At 36.9% G+C, this 16,676-nt stretch overlaps 1 protein-coding gene across 2 annotated transcripts in view; it reads left to right on the top strand.

Annotated features, from left to right (window-relative positions):
• The window catches only part of SOS2 (SOS Ras/Rho guanine nucleotide exchange factor 2), a 96,684-nt gene that overhangs the window by 4,429 nt on the left and 75,579 nt on the right, over positions 1-16,676 (top strand). The window contains exons 2-3 of one of the 2 annotated variants that reach the window (XM_043471624.1): positions 9,756-9,759; positions 14,784-14,915. In XM_043471624.1, the coding sequence (XP_043327559.1) occupies positions 14,883-14,915 (33 nt within the window). In that variant the 5' untranslated portion in view covers positions 9,756-9,759; positions 14,784-14,882. The remainder of the gene's footprint in view (positions 1-9,755; positions 9,760-14,783; positions 14,916-16,676) is intronic. The other variant, XM_043471623.1, reaches the window with a different exon arrangement.

Below are 16,676 nucleotides of genomic sequence, written 5' to 3'. Positions count from 1 at the left end.
TAGGGTTATTTATATAACAAATTAATTAGATTAACTTGATCAAACTTGCTTTTTTGAAGAGATCACTCCAGCTAAAAGGAATAGGAGAAACTATGATTTTGTGACATGAGGCCTGTTCAGGATTTCCTAAAGCCACTGAATATAACAGTTGAACTCTAGGGAGTCATTTGGAATTATTCCAAACTAATAATGACCCAAACTGACCCAAGGGGTTCAGCCAGAACTAGATGAGCATTAGGAATGCATTTTAGCTTGCTGCATTTAGCTTCCTGTCAGTCATGATTTAGTAGTCTTCTATTTTCAGTTTAATTTTGGTATGGTATATTTGGAGCAATAATATTCCATTAAAGTGTTTTATGCTGAGTATCCAGAGCATCACCTGTGTTACCACTTGACATAAATCAAATATATATCTTTTATATTAATCAGGGCCTTTCTTTCAATGGAGCAGTAGTTTGATTATATCCTCTGTTAGCCTGCATATTTGAATCAGGAAGAATTTTAATGGAACTAATGGATTTAGCGTTATCTCATGTAGTCGTATTAAAAATTAACAACCTAAAATTCTTTTCCTTTTTTACATAAGAGCATATAGTAAGTAGAAACTTTTGAAATGTGTAAAGTGTTATATACTTCACATTTTAATATGTAGAGAGGAAGCAACACAATGAAAATAACATCAAGATCAAGATGAGAGCATTAGTATGAAATCCAAGTAAAGTTTTCATTACTTAACTTTCTTCATAAAAACACTTTCTAAACTCAAATACTGCCTCTTACTTATGTAGCACTTTGTAATCTTTTCTTAATTGACCCATTAGCAACATTTCATAGTTGATCTTTTTCTCCTTCTTTTCCTCATTTGGCTTCCAGGACACCAACCTCTGATGGTTTTCTCCCTCTCTGACTTTATTCCTCCTAGTTCTTCACCATTGTTTATCTGCTCATCTTCCCTACTATAATGCATCATCCTGACCTCCCTGGAGCTTAGTCTTTGAATTTCTGTTTCTATTTACAGTAGATTTCTTGAGATCCCACCCAGCCTCATTGCTTCACTATCATCTCTATCTGATGGGTTCCAATGTATATTTCTGGCTCAGAGCTCCCTCCTGATCTTGGATATCTAGTTTCTTAACACTTCCACGAAGATGTGTGATAGACATCTCAACTAATACTGAGCTCCTTCTCTTCCCCTGAAAATTGGCTCCTTTCGTAATATTTCCCACATTAGTAAATGGCTACTTCGTCATTCTAGTTGCTCAAAATACTGAGTTATTCTTGAATTCTGTCTTTCTTTTATAACTAATATCTAATGTGTTAGCAAATCTTTTTAGCTCTACTTCACACTATAACAATATTCAGTCACCTTTTCTTACTCTTCCACTTCTACCTTCTGGGAGCACTCTGGGACTATTAAAGTAGCCTCTTAACTGGTCTCCTCTCTTCTCCCCTTATCCCATTCAGTCTTTTCTCAACACATGGAGATAAGTGGGATCATGTCATTCCTTTGTTTAAAACTTGTTCAGTGCTTCTCAGAATAAAAGTCGAAGTCTTCTCAGCCTTCTATGCCCTCTACAGTCTGGTGTTGCCCCACTTCCCCCTTAACCTCACTGATCTCATTTACTACTGTCCTTTTTTTGCTCTATTCCTGCCGCACACTGGCTTCCTGGTACCTCCAACTCGTAGACATGTTCTAGTCTCAGGGCTTTGTACTGGGTGTTTCTTCTGCCTGGAACAGCCTTCCTGCAGATAAAAACATGAGTGGCCCTTTTACCTCCTATAAGTCTTCAGACAAGGATCTTCTTGAAGAGGCCTTCTCTTGGAGCCTGTCTAAACTTCTGCAACTCCTGCTTACTGGAAATTCCTATGTAAATGTTAACAGCCTGTCCCAGTTCAAGCTTATTATCATCTTCCATAAAACGATGTCTCCAGTATAAATGATCTCGTACTCATTTCTCAGGCTAGCAGCCTAGTCATCATCTGTTCTTTCATCTCCAGGTTCATGTCTGATCAACACCCAGTCTTGATTCTTTTCTCCTAAAAGGAGCTTTCTAACTTTTTTTTTACTACGTATTCCAAAAGAATTTTGAAACTTTTGTACATTTTTATGTTGACATCTAAAACTGTTCATCTTTAAGCTTAGTTTCAAAGGATATATTGAGCTGGCTAAAAAGTCCGTTTGGTTTTCTGTAAGATGACTTTGTTGTTTAGTTGCTAAGTCTTGTCTAACGTCTGACTCTTGCCCGACCCAGGGATTGAACCCGCAGGCAGATTCTTTACTGCTGAACCACTCAGGAAGATCTGTGGTGGCTCTAGGAGTGCTTAGCTGTCTTTAACTTCATTTGACACAGTTTTGTAGATTGTATTGTGACAGCTGTCATATCAGTGTGCATTTTAAGAATTTACCAAAACCAGAGAATTTTTGTGTAGCCATTTTAGTGTTCAGTGTTTAGGGCTTTCCTGGTGGCTCAGATAGTAGAGAATCCGCCTGCAATGCTGGAGACCTGGATTTGATCCATGTTTGGGAAGATCCCCTGGAGAAGGGAACAGCTACCCACTCCAGTATTCCTGCCTGGAGAATTCCATGGACAGAGGAGCCTGGCGGGCTACAGTCCACAGGGTCGCAAAGAGTCAGGTCTGAGTGACTTTCACTTTCACTTTAGTGTTGAAGGTGGAAGAAAAGACAACATTTTGTCATGTATGCTTTACTATTTCAAGAAAGGACTTCCCTGCTGGCTCAGATGGTGACGAATCTGCCTGCAGTGCGGGAGACCTGGGTTCGATCCCTGGGTTGGGAAGATCCCCTGGAGAAGGGAACAGCACCCACTCCAGTATTCAGGCCTGGAAAATTCCATAGACAGAGGAGCCTGGTAGGCTACAGTCCACGGGGTCTCAAAGAGTCGGACATGACTGAGGTACTTTCACTTTTCATTTCAAGAAAGGTAAAAACACAACTGAAACACAAAAATAGATTTGTGTTATATGAAGAAGGGGCTGTGACTGATTGAATGTGTCAGAAGTGGTTAGTGAAATTTCATGTTGGAGATTTCTCACAGGACGATGCTCCACGGTTTGGTAGATCAGTTGAAGTTGATAGTGATCAAGTCAAGACATTAATTGAGAACAGTCAACATCATAGCATGCAGGAGATAGCTGACATACTCAAAATACCCAAATCAAGCATTGAAAATCATTTGCACCAGCTTGGTTATGTTCGTTGCTTTTATGTTTGGGTTCCACATAAGTTAAGCAAAAACCTTCTCAACCATGTTTCTGCGTATGATTCTCTACTTAAACATAATGAAGACATTCCGTTTTTAAAACAAATTGTGACAAGCAATAAAACGTGGATACTGAGCAATAATGTGCAGTGGAACAGACCATGGGGCAAGTGAAATGAACCACTGCCAACCACACCAAAGGCTGGTCTTGATCCAAAGAAGGTGATGTTATGTATATGGTAGGGTTGGTGAGAGTCCTCTATTATGAGCTCCTTTTGGAAACCCAAATGATTAATTCCAAGCACTGCTTCCAGTGAGGCCAACTGAAAGCAGCACTGGATGAAAAGTGTCTGGAATTAGTCAACAGAAAATGCATAATCTTCCAACAAGATAACGCAAGACCACATGTTTCTTTGATGACCAGGCAAAAGCTGTTACAGCTTGACTGGCAAGTCCTGATACATCCACCGTATTCACCAGATGTTGAACCTTCAGATTTCCATTTATTTTGGTCTTTATAAAATTCTCCTAATGGAAATAAATTTCATTTCCCTGGAAAACTGTAAAAGGCACCTGAAATAGTTTTTTGCTCAAAAAGATAAAATGTTTTGGATGGATGGAATTATGAAGTTGCCTGAAAAATGGCAGAAGTTTGTGAAACAGAATGGTTGAATACATTGCTTAATAAATTCTTGGTGAAAATGAAAGATGTGTCTTTTATTTTTACTTTAAAACTAAAGGAACTTTTTGGCCAACTCAATAGTTTGTTTTCTAAGTACAGATGTTTTAAAATAAAACATTTCATTAGTGTTTTAATACCCAATGAAATCTAAGTACCATAACAATTTGATACACACCATTCATCCTTTTAAAATATATATATGACAAAGTGCTTTCTTTTGGGTTGAGTTATTGGCTTTCCCATGTGGCTCAGTGATAAAGAACCAGCCTGCCAATGCAGGAGATGCAGGTTCCATCCCTGGGTTGGGAACATCCCCTGGAGAGGAAATGGCAACCCACTCCAGTACTCTTGCCTGGAAAATTCCATGGACAGAAGAGCCTGGTGGGCTCCAGTCCATGCAGTTACAGAGTCAGACATGACTTAGAGACTGAGCACATACTTTCGTAGCACATAGTTGCTCAAAAGAACAGAAACTTCAAAAAAAAAACACCCAAACGGCATGAATTTCTGTTGTGTGTGTGCTAAGTTGCTTCAGTTGTGTCTGACTCTTTGCAGCCCTATGAACTGTAACATTCCAGGCTCCTCTGTACATGGGGATTCTCCAGGCAAGAATACTGGAGTGGGTTGCCATGCCCTTCTGTTTCCGCATAACAAATTTTCAAATACTTGGTGGCTTAATACAACACATATTTATTATCCTACAGTTACTGTTAGAAGTCCAGACATGGCTTAGCTGGATTCTCTATTTTGGGCCCCATAGGCTGAAATCAAGGTTTTGGCTTTAGCTGCAGGCTCATCTGGGGTTGAGATCCTCTTCCAAGTTTATGTGGTTATTGGCAGAATTCATTTCCTTCAGTTGCCTGTCTGAGGCAACTCAGCTCCCAGAGGTTGCTGCCATTTCTTCTCTGTGGTCCTGCCTATAATAAGTCAGTTTACTACTTCGAGGCCAACAGGACTGCATCTGCTGCTGTTTCTTGTCTCATACTTCTGGACCCTTTTTTTAAAGGACTCACCTGATTTAGGTCAGGCCCACCTAGAATATTCTCTTTTTTTATTAGCTCAAAGTCAACTTAATTACTGACCTTAGTCACCTTTGCTATATACAGTAATAGCACAGGAGTGGTATGTCATCATAGTCACAGGTCCTGCCCACATTCAAGGTGAGAGGAGTGTACAGGGTGTGTAAACCAGGGATAGGAATCTTGGGAGCCAGCCGCCTTAGAACTCTGCCTACCACACTCATTCGTCTTATGGGAAATATCCCCCATAACCTAATTGGTAAGGTCAGTTTAGTTGTCAAGCCAACCTGCCTATCATATTTATCTTCTTTCAGACCAAGACTGACTTAATTTTTCAATTCAGATGAATGTGTTAATACTTGTCATGTGCCAGCCATTTCACTTCTGAATTCTACTTGTAAGATAGATAAGGTGTGAAAACTTGCTTTAAATTGTTTCTCCTGTCTGAAATAAGGTGATGTTGCCTGTGTTTAGTACTTTGGTAAAGATGCTTTCTTTTCTTTGTTCTCATGAGCTTTCTCCTCATTTATAGTGTATTTTTTTTACTCGAGGCTAGGGGATGAAAGAAGCAAGATTAAGTGAGAAATATTTATCATTTAAATGAGAAGTATTTGTCACCGTCTCTTTGTTTTATGTCATAGAATTTATTTTTCATTGCTCTGCAGAGCAATGCCCCATAACAACATTCAGGATAAGAGATCTGCCTTTCTTCAGTTAAGTGGGAGGAAGGCAGTTGTCGAGAGATGGGAAAGGAGAATCTGCATTATTTAGTCCTTGAGTGCTGGCACCTTGCAGGCAGATCTTCTTTAAGAAAGCGCGCATATGATAGTTTTGGTAGGATGCTGAAGGATATGAGTATTTGACCCAGGGAGTCTTAAACTTTGACTGAATAAAATATACTTAGTGACCTTTTCTCCAGGCCACAGGAAAAAGAGCCAGTATTAATTTTTTTAATTTTATTTTTTTTCTAAGATTTTCTTAATTCTTTGGTACCTGCTGCAGTTTATTTGCTAACGAATAGTGCAAGTTTGTAAAATAAATGAACAAGAGATACAGAGGTTTTACAGGGAGGTTTTTCTATTCTGTACCAATTATCTGTTTTCTTATTTTTTAAAAAATTCTATTTATTTGGCCATCACCGTGTGGGATCTTAGTTCCCCAACCAGGGATCGAACCAGCGTTCCCTGTAATGGAAACAGACAGAGCCCTAACCACTCCAGGGAAATCCCTTTTTTCCTTTCTTTACATCAGTCTACCACACTATTTTAATTATTACACCTTTATAACAAATTTTTGGAATCAGGTAGTTTTAGCCTTCTGACTTTTTTCCCCACAGTTGTTTTGATTATTCTAGGACCTTTGCATTTCCATAGAAATTTTAAAATTAGCCTGTCAATTTCTACTCCCCCCAGAAAACCTGCTAGAATTTTGATTGGGATTATGTTGAATTTATAGATTATTTGAGGAAAATTGAAATCTTAACGGTGTTGAGTCTTTGAACACACAGAGTTTGTATTTTCATTTATTTAGATTTTTTAACATTTCTATCAGCAATATTTTGAAGTTGTTAATGTATATCTTTAGGGTGACATCTGCTTTTTCTTTTTAAATTGAATTTTAACTCTTATAACAAACAAAACTTTCAGTATTTTTAATTGATGTTTGAGCCTCTTGTATCCTTGCAGAAATTTTGGCAATGAAATAAAGAATTTGGCATGAATAAATACACAGACTGTGTATCCAAGGGATTTATTTCTATATTGTACCCTAAACACAAATGTTAGTTGATTGAACAATTTGCACTAGCAAGATTTTTTTATTTGATTCTGAGTATGGGAAACTGAAAATATATATGTATTAGGAAATAATATTTCTGAAATTTGTCAGATCTAGGGTTTATCAGTTTAAAAAATTAAGTTTAATGCTTTTATATGTGTCTACACAGAAATCTATAGCAGTATGATTTTCTCTTTACAGTGTATGTGTAAGGAAATACTTTCTGGCAATTTGAAAATTCGGTGTAACGGAAATACAGGTCTGACTTGTTAATCTACTGTTAAAGACTGAAAATTACTTTAATTGCTCTTTTTTCTGACTAGTCTTTCAGAAAAATATGAAAAGTGAGTTTGTTCTGATGTGGTAATTTTATATTTACTGTCTCTTAGGGTGCTGAGATAGTAAATACTGTGGTATTGTAAAGTACGGTTATCTTTTGTGATCATTTTGATGTCCTTTTTAGTATTAATAGCTAGGATTTTAAGATTTTATATTTGTTTTTATGACTTTTCATCTTTTCAATTTAGTGTGTTTAGCATAAGAAACTCAGATGCTCAGTGTTAAGGTTGCTTTTCAGGTTACTTACTGAAATCATAATCATGGAAAAAATCTGTATTCCAGTTAGACATTATCTTAATTCTCACACGTAGTCATTTTTACAGAGTGGGGCCCTTCGCTTTTGTGGAAGAATATTATAATAAACAGTCTTATGGACTTTTTAAAGCTAAACTTCCAATATAAATTTTTATTTTATACATATATTTATGCGTGTTTATACATATATTTTAAATGTCTATTCTGTTGAAATAATATAAATATATGGTAGGGTGTAATTAAGTTTCCTCTTGACATCTAACAGGAAATATTTATTTCTCCCCAATCTATTTTGAATTTCCAAAAAAATGTAAAGCCAGGTTTTTCGAATGTTGGTCCTGTATGAATTTCCAACTGCCTTATTTAAGCTCTTCTTATCCAGACTCCTTCAAAAAGTAATCTTTGATTATTGTCTCCAGTTTCATGTGTCCTTTCTCTTTCTCACTTCCCCACTTCAAATCGTGTTTCTTTGTAAGTTTGTTTTTATCGAAATTATTCATGGAAATGAAAAGATAACTAGCTCTATAAGGCTTGTTAGGAAAAATAGCATTATCTCCTCACTATTCACAACAGTTTTTGCTTCCTATATGCAGTCCCTTTAATTTTTCAAAGTGATTTATTTCAGTATTCTATATTTCTAAGAAAAAAAAGTGCTTCTATTCTATTGACCTTTCTGTTTTGGGCAGTATCTGTTGGCTTCCTACTATTGAAGGTAAGGATTTAATATCTTTTGTACATACATATATATATATATATATTCTCCCCTCCAACCGCACATAGATTTACCAAATGTACATACTTGCTGTCTCCCCCCCCACTCCATGCCTATATCTTAATGTTGGTTGGATCAATATTCAGAGTTTATAGTATTGTTACTGTATATAATGACCATACACTATATGTTATTTATAGTTAACCCCCTTTTTTTTCCTCCTTAACCTTTTACTGAAGTTAATAATTATCTTGTTTTCTTGTTTGTGTATTTTCTATGTGTTTATCAATTTAAGCTCAAACTCCCTACCATTTGTTTAAATATCCTCTCAAGAGTATTAGATCCATCAGATACTCTGTTAATTTCATTTTCTTGAGATGTTTCTTTCAGAGCCTTCTGATCTGCTCTGATTGGACTGGCAACCTTTACGCTTGTTTTATGGATCTCACAATTTTCCTTCACGTCATCCTAGGCATTCCTTTGGCTTTTCTTTCGCATTGGTTCCTTTGTTTCTTACAGCCCATATTTTTCTCTATCTTGATTTGCATGCTTGTTTTATTGTGGTACAAACTATAAAGCTTAATGAAAAAGAGTATGTGAGAGTAAAATTTTTGGCCATGTTAGATCCAAGCATGTCTTCATTATACCTTAACATTTGCTTGATAATTTGTTAAGATCTTATTAAGGGTTGGAAATTATTACCTTCCAACTTGTAGTAGTATTGTTGAAGTCTGGAGCTAATTTAATGTTGTCTACTTTGGGCATGACCTGTTTTCTCACTCTACTCTGAACGTGTAAGATATTCTCTAAATCTCCAGCGTTCTGACATTGTCATTTCGTTCATTGAGATGGGAACTAGGACCCTTATTGATTTAATATATTAATAATTTCATCCCTTGATTTTCTGTTTGCTTGGTGGTGATTCTCTTTTTAAAACTTTATCTATAGTGAAATGTAACATACAACCAGAAAATGCATAAAACATAAATATATAATTTTAGGGACTCTTACTTAACCATCACCCAGGACAGAAAATAACACATTTTTAACATTTTTCTCAAGAGAACTCTCCAGAAGGTAATCAGTAGTCATTACTACTTACCTTTATAGTTTTCATCATCTAAGTATGTGTTCTTAAACACCACAGCTTAATTTTATCTGATCTTGAACTTTGTGAATGAAATTTGTTTCTGTTCTTTTTATCTGTCTTCTTTCTGTCAACATAATTTTAAAGATATATCCACATTTTGTGGAGATGTCTTTACTCATGTTTTATTTTTTGCTGTATATACATTCCATTGTATAAATATGCCACAATTTATCTATCATACTCTAGATGGAATTTACCTTTCTAATTTGAAGGTATACCAATAACATTTTTTTCTGAACCTTCTTGTTCATGTATTCTGTAAATGTTTGTGCTTATTTCTCTAGAACAGTGCTGTCCAAGTGAAATATAATATTAGCCACATATGTAATTTAAAGTTTTCTCATAGTCATGTTAGGTCTTCTCAGGTGGTGCAGTGGTAAAGAATCTGCCTGCCTGTGCAGGAGATGCGGGTTCAATCCCTGGATCGGGAAGATCCCCTGAAGAAGAAAGTAGCAATACACTCCAGTATTCTTGCCTGGACAATCCCATGAACAGAGGAGCCTGGCAGTCTGCAGTCCGTGGGGTTGCAAAGAGTCAGACTTGACTTAGCAACTGAGCACGCATGTACATGTATGCATAGCCACATTAAAAATATAAGAAGACACAGATCAAGTTTATCTAAATAACATATTTAACCCAATGAATGTAGTCATTTCAGCATTTAGCCAACAAAAAATTATTGAGATATTTGACATTCTTTTTGTATGCTAGATTTTTGACATCTGCTATGTATTTTATAGTCCATCTCTGTTTGGGCACACTACATTTCAGGTGCTCATACTAGTCACATGAGGCTAGTGTCTTCAGTATTGGATGATAGAGCTCTAAAAGATATAAATATATTGAAGAGTAGAATTGCTGAATTATAGGGTATCACATCTCGAACTGTAGTAGATGACAACAAAGTTTTCCGAAGTGATAGAGCCATTTTGCACCCCAGTGCCAGTGTATGTGAGTTCCCATTTTTCTGCGTAATCACCAACACTTGGTATTATCAGACTTTTTCATTTTCTTGTCTGGTAAGTGGGTGATGGATTTCACTGTGGTTTAATTTGCACTTCCCTGATGGTTAAAGAGCTGGAGCACATTTTCACGTTAATTGACCATTTGAATGTCTTCTGTGAAGTGCTGGTTTAAAATTTTTTGCCAATTTTTTTGTTAGGATTTTCATCACTTTTTTCCCTGTTGAATTTTTAGAAGCTCTTTATGATATATTCTGGATGTGAGCCCTTTTGTGTTATGTGTTAACATAGATCTTCAACTCTGTAACTTGCTTTTCATTTTCTTAAAGATGTCTTTTGCTGAACTTGTTTTAAATTTTAATGTTGATAAGTTTTTAAATCCTTTCCTTTATGGATAGTAATTTTTGTGTCCTGTTTAGTAACTCCTTTTCTGTCCTGAGGTCATGAGATTGTTATCTATTATCTTATTTTATATCATCAGAACTTTATTCAGTCTTTTTATTTAATAGGTCTAAAATCCAACTAAAATTGATTTTTGTATCAAGTATGAATAGGAGTTGATTTCATTCTTTTCTATATGAGTGTCCAGTTGTTCATTATTCATCCACTTGCCCCCCTTTCCTCAGCAATTCTCCCCCTACCCATTGTGTCACCTTTGTTGTATACCAACGGTCTATGTATCTGTAGGCTTGTTTCTCTACTGTCTATTCTGTTCCATTCATCTGTTTCTCTATCATTATATCAGCATTCTTAAATCCTATTTGTTGTTGTCGTTCAGTCGCTTAGTTGTGTCCGACTCTTTGCAACCCAGGGACTGCAGCACGCCAAGCTTCCCTATCCTTTACTATTTCCCGGAGTTTGCTCAAACTCATGTCCATTGAGTCAGTGATGCCATCCAACCATCTCACCCTGTCACCACCTACTCCTCCTGCCCTCAGTCTTTCCCAGCATCAGGGTCTTTCCCAGTAAGTCAGCTCTTTGCATCAGGTGGCCAAAAAATTGGAGCTTCAGCTTCAGTATCAGTTCTTCCAATAAATATTCAGTACTGATTTCCTTTAGGATTGACTGGTTTGATCTTCTTGCAGTCCAAGGGACTCTCAAGAGTCTTCTCCATCACCGCAGTTCAAAGTCATCAGTTCTTTGATGCTAACCTTTTTTATTTTCCAGATCTCATATCCGTACATGACTACTGTACTGAAAAACCATAGCTTTGACTATATGGACCTTTGTCGGCAAAGTAATGTCTCTGCTTTTAAATACACCATCTAGGCTGGTCATAGCTTTTCTTCCAAGAAACAAGTTTCTTTTAGTTTCACGGCTGCAGTCACTGTCTGCAGTGATTTTGGAGCCCACAAAACTAAAGTCTGTCACTGTTTACATTTTTACCCCATCATTGAAAGAGAAGAGTGTAAAAGCAGGCTTAAAACTCAGCATTCAAAAAATAAAGATCATGGCATCTGGTTCCATCACTTCAAGGCAAATAGATGGGGAAACAATGCAAATATGCAGGGTGACAATATACAGCCTTGTTTCCCAATTTTGAACCAGTTTGTAGTTCCATGTCCGATTCTAACTGTTGCTTCTTGACCTGCATACAGGTTTCTCAGGAGACAGGAAAGGTGGTCTGGTATTACCATTTCTTTAAGAATTTTTCACAGTTTGTTGTGATCCACACAGTCAAGGACTTTAACATAGTCAGTGAAGCAGTAGATATTTTTTTGGGATTCTGTTGCTTTCTCTATGATCCAACGGATGTTGTCAATTTGGTCTCTGGTTCCTCTGCCTTTTCTAAATCCAGCTTATACATCTTCATGTTCTCAGTTCACGTACTGTTAAAGCCTAGCTTGAAGGATTTTGAGCATTACCTTGCTAGCATATGAAAGGAGTGTAATTGTGCGGTAATTTGAGCATTCTTTGGCATTGCCCATCTCTTTGGTACTAGAATGAAAACTGACCTTTTCCAGTCCTGTGGCCACTACTGAGTTTTCCAAATCTGCTGGCATATTGAGTGCAGCTCTTTCACAGCATCATCTTTTAAAATTTGAAATAGCTCAGCTGGAATTCCATCATCTCCACTAACTTTGTTCATAATGATGCTTCCTAAGGCCCATTTGACTTCATACTGCAGGATGTCTGGCTCTAGGTGAGTGATCACACCATCGTGGTTATCAGGTCTTTAAGATCTTTTTTGTATAGTTCTTCTGTGTATTCTTGCCACCTCTTCTTAATATCTTCTGCTTCTGTTAGGTCCATACCATTTCTGTCCTTTATTGTGCCCATCTTTGCATGAAATATTTTCTTGGTATCTCTAAATTTCTTGAAGAGATCTCTAGTCTTTCCCATTCTATTGTTTTCCTCTATTTCTCTGCATTGATCTTAAGAAGGCTTTCTTATCTCTCCTTGCTATTCTTTGGAACTCTGCATTCATATGGGTATATCCTTTCTCCTTTGGCTTTCATCTCTCTTCTTTTCTCACCTATTTGAGAGGCCTCCTCAGACAACCGTTTTGCCTTTCTGCCTATGAAGTAGGGCACCTCTATAATTTGTAAAATCATATGGTCATTCAGAGATACCTCTGTTGCTGGCGTTTATGACCTAGCGTTCATAGACTTCTAGTATGTTTGTTTTATTCATTTTTTAACTTTGCAACACGTTTTAATTTTTGCTTTATATCTAATTACAGTGTTCGAAACCTAAAGAATTACACATTGTCTTCAAATTTGAATGTGTATATAAATATCATTTGCCTGAACTCAGCACATTCAGTGCCATGGTTTCTTGGCTTACATCTACTTTGAAATCATCAAGCTTTATAGGTATACCCAGGGGCCCTGAGGACATAGGAAACAATAGCGAGAGTTTATAGTTCTTAAAAATAAATTTGGAAAGAAAAGCCAAAGGAAAAAGATTTGATTCACCTTCCTAGGGTCTGTAGCCAGGAACCCATGCTTTTTGAGGGACATCTGGTCTGTCTTGGGTAGCTGGGCTACTCAGTTTTCTGTTCGCAAACTCAGGGGTCAGACATCTGAACTGCATTAGTTCAGAGAAGTTCAAGTATGTGCTAATGTGGACCTCAGCAGTAGGCTGGCCCGGAAGTTGTGAGGTGGGCCCAAACGCACTGAAGACCTTTATGACACACTCTACAGACCCACCTCCCAGGGTGTTCTGGGCCTCAAATTTAGTGGTGCCTCTTCTAACCCACAGCCAGGTGATTCTGCGTGTAGCCCAAGTCTAATGCAGAATGTTCTCTTTTGAACTGTAGGAAATAGTTTTGTAATGGAGTCAGCAGCCTAAGTGAAAAGGGTCCTGCCCCTTGCCTCCCTGGGAGAGTGAGGGTTGGTAGTAATCATGCTGAAACTGAAGAGAAGCATCTGACTCACTTACGTGGTACAGTATTGGTATCACTTTTCAGTCATGACCACTAGCCTCAACCACTTGTCTCAGAAAGTGCCTCTGGAGTTGGATTGCAACACTGAAAAAACAGGGTAGATTCAAGACCAGTGACCCAAAGCACCTGAACTTGTTATCTGTAAGCAGAGTGGTGTGGCTTTCATCTGAGCCAGAGGGGGATGTATAGGAATGGGAGCAAGAATGGTGTTGTTTCTGGGTAAGGGGAAATGTAGAACACCTTTGACCCACCTCTGTGGGGCTGATAGTGCTTCAGCTCCACCACTGGCCTACACTTAGACAAGCTTCCTCCACCCCCACCCCCAACCTCCACCCCCACCCCCAACCCTACCCCCAACAAGAAGTCTATTGCACTCACATGCAATCCACCAAAGCATATAGACAAACCTCTGAGGCACTGCAATAGCTCTACTCAAAGAGGAAAGAAAAAAACATTAGGATTATAATTGTCACAGGAAGGGCAAAATCCAAACCATGTACAAAGTTATCACAGATAGTTGGCTGCCTCTCCTCTTATCACAGAAATTTAGCAGCCTCAGGACTTTTGTGAGAGTGACTGATATCATCCCTAGTAGGATCCTTGTGCACAGTAGGTTTATTAATTAACTCCAGAGTATCCATGCTTCCTCTGAAGTTGTATAGAATATTTCACATGTGTATAGTTTTTTGGTGGTAAGAAGAGAGACCAGTGGCTTTCAGTTGATTTTCATAGAGTCGTCTTGTTGTTTAGTTGCTAAGGCGTGTCCAACTCTGCAGCCCCATGGACCGCAGCATGCCAGCTTCCTCTGTCCTCCACTGCCTCCCAGAGTTTGTGCAAATTCATGTGCATTAAGTTGGTGATGCTGTCTATCCTCTATCTCGTCCTCTGCCACCCCCTTGTCCTTTTGCCTTCAGTTTTTCCCAGTATCTGGGTCTTTTCCAGTGAATCAGTTGTTTTTATCAGGTGGCCAAAGTGTTGGAGTTTCAGCTTAGGCATTAGTCCTTCCAGTGAATATTCAGGACTGATTTCCTTTAGGATTGACTGGTTTGATCTGCTTGCTGCTCAGTCTCCAACACCATAGTCTAAAAAAGATTAATAACAACTTCTATGAGTTAAGAAAAGTTTACATAAGCCAACAGTTTTTTCCCCCATTTTTTTGCATGTTTTATGTCTATATTTGAATAACATTCTGATAAAGTACTATTAATTATATGTAAGATTCTCAGACTTTTGTTTAATAAGTATCATTTTGCCTGTACTTAAATTGAGAACTTTTTTTTTTAAGGTTCAGGAACAAGTACATCCCAATCTCTCAGCTAATGAAGAGTCTCTCTATTATATTGAAGAGCTGATTTTTCAGTTGCTTAATAAATTATGCATGGCTCAACCAAGGACTGTTCAAGATGTGGAGGTAAAAATTATTCTATTATTTCAAAAAGTCATTGAACCACTCTATAAATTAGTTTTTATATCTACATCTATATCATTTAAAATTATCATGGAAACTAAAACCATTGAAATCATATGGGAGGGTATATGATCAATTCATTTTTGTCAAAGATGTCAAGGCAATTCAATGAGGAAAGTAAAGTTATTCGGCCAAAATAAGTGTTAAAACAACTGGATAAATTTTTGGTGGGAAAAAAACCCTTGAAACCAATCTCAGAAATTTAAGATACATCATAATCTTAAAAATAACAGCTGAAACTATGAAGTTTCTAGAAGAAAATGCAGGAGAATATCTTTATAAGATGATGTTAAATTTTTTTTTTACAGAGGACTCAAAATACCATAAATATCAAAAGAGTAAAATTGATGTGAAGATAAAAATGATACAAGTCACAAACTAGGAAAGTGCTTTCAATATGTATTCCTTACAAAGGGCTTGTATCCAGAATATGTTAAAAAAGAAAAACAATTACAAATCCATAATAAAAAGATTCTTTGCTCACCCAAATGAGCAAAAGTCTTGAACAGACAGTTCATAAAAGAACATATGGAAAAAAAAAAGCATATGAAAAGTATTCAAACTCATAATTCATAAGGGAAATAGAAATTTAAACTACAAGGAGATATTATTTCACACCCACTAAAAGAGATAAAGACTGATAACATGGAATACTGATGGGATGTAGAGCAACTGGAACTCTAAACATTGCTAGTAGGAGTATAAAATGGCCTAACTACTTTGGAAAATTGTTTTGCAGTTTCTTTTTTTTTGCAGTTTCTTATAGTTAATTAAATACCTAACCTATGACCTTGCAGTTTTATTGCTGGGTATTTAATCCTAAGGAAATGAAAATATACCTTCACAAAGAGACTTATATAAGAATGTATAAGCAGTTTTATTCATAACAAGCAAAAATTGAAAACAGCTAAAATTTCCATCTATAGGAAAATGGGAAAACAAATTGTGATAGATTCATAAAATAGAATACTACTTAATAGTAAAATGAAGGAATAAACTATTGATATATGCGATAATATAGCTATAATCTACAGTTATCACATGGAGCAAAATATAAGCCAAACCCTAGAGAGTATGTATTTATTGATTCCAGTTATATGAAAATCAGAAATAGCTGAAAGTAATGGTGATAGAAATCAGGATGGTGGCTGCCTATGAAGGTTGAGATTAAGATGATAGAAATTTTCTGTAATCTTAATTAGTGTGATGGTTACATGGGTGTAAACATTTTTCAGAACTCATCTCATTATACACTTAAGATCTGTGCATTTTACTGCATACAAATATTAGGTTCAATAAAGGACTAGTGTAGAATAAAGATATTTACTCATTGATTTAAAAAATATACATATATGTATATATATGAATGAATGAATGTGAAAGTCGTTCAGTCATGTCTGACTCTTTGCAACCCCATAGACTATAGCCTGCCAGGCTGCCAGGCTTCTCTGTCCATGGAATTCTCCAGGCAAGAATACTGGAGTGGGTAGCCATTTCCTTCTCCAGGGGATCTTCCCAACCCAGGGATTGAAGCCAGGTCTCCCACATTGCAGGCGGATTCTTTACTGTCTGAGCTACCAGGAAAGCGTGTGTGTGTGTACCTAAAAGATCATGTGTAATTTAGTGCTGAAATTGTGTATGGTTTGTTTACCTAAAAGATCATGGGTAATTTAGTGCTAAAATACCTGTTTTGGCTCAGTTACA

The sequence above is a fragment of the Cervus canadensis genome, chromosome 6 (assembly GCF_019320065.1).
Source record: "Cervus canadensis isolate Bull #8, Minnesota chromosome 6, ASM1932006v1, whole genome shotgun sequence".
Lineage (NCBI taxonomy): Eukaryota > Metazoa > Chordata > Mammalia > Artiodactyla > Cervidae > Cervus > Cervus canadensis.
The sequence above is the reverse complement of the archived record's forward strand: the minus strand, read 5'-3'. Positions and strand labels throughout refer to the sequence as shown.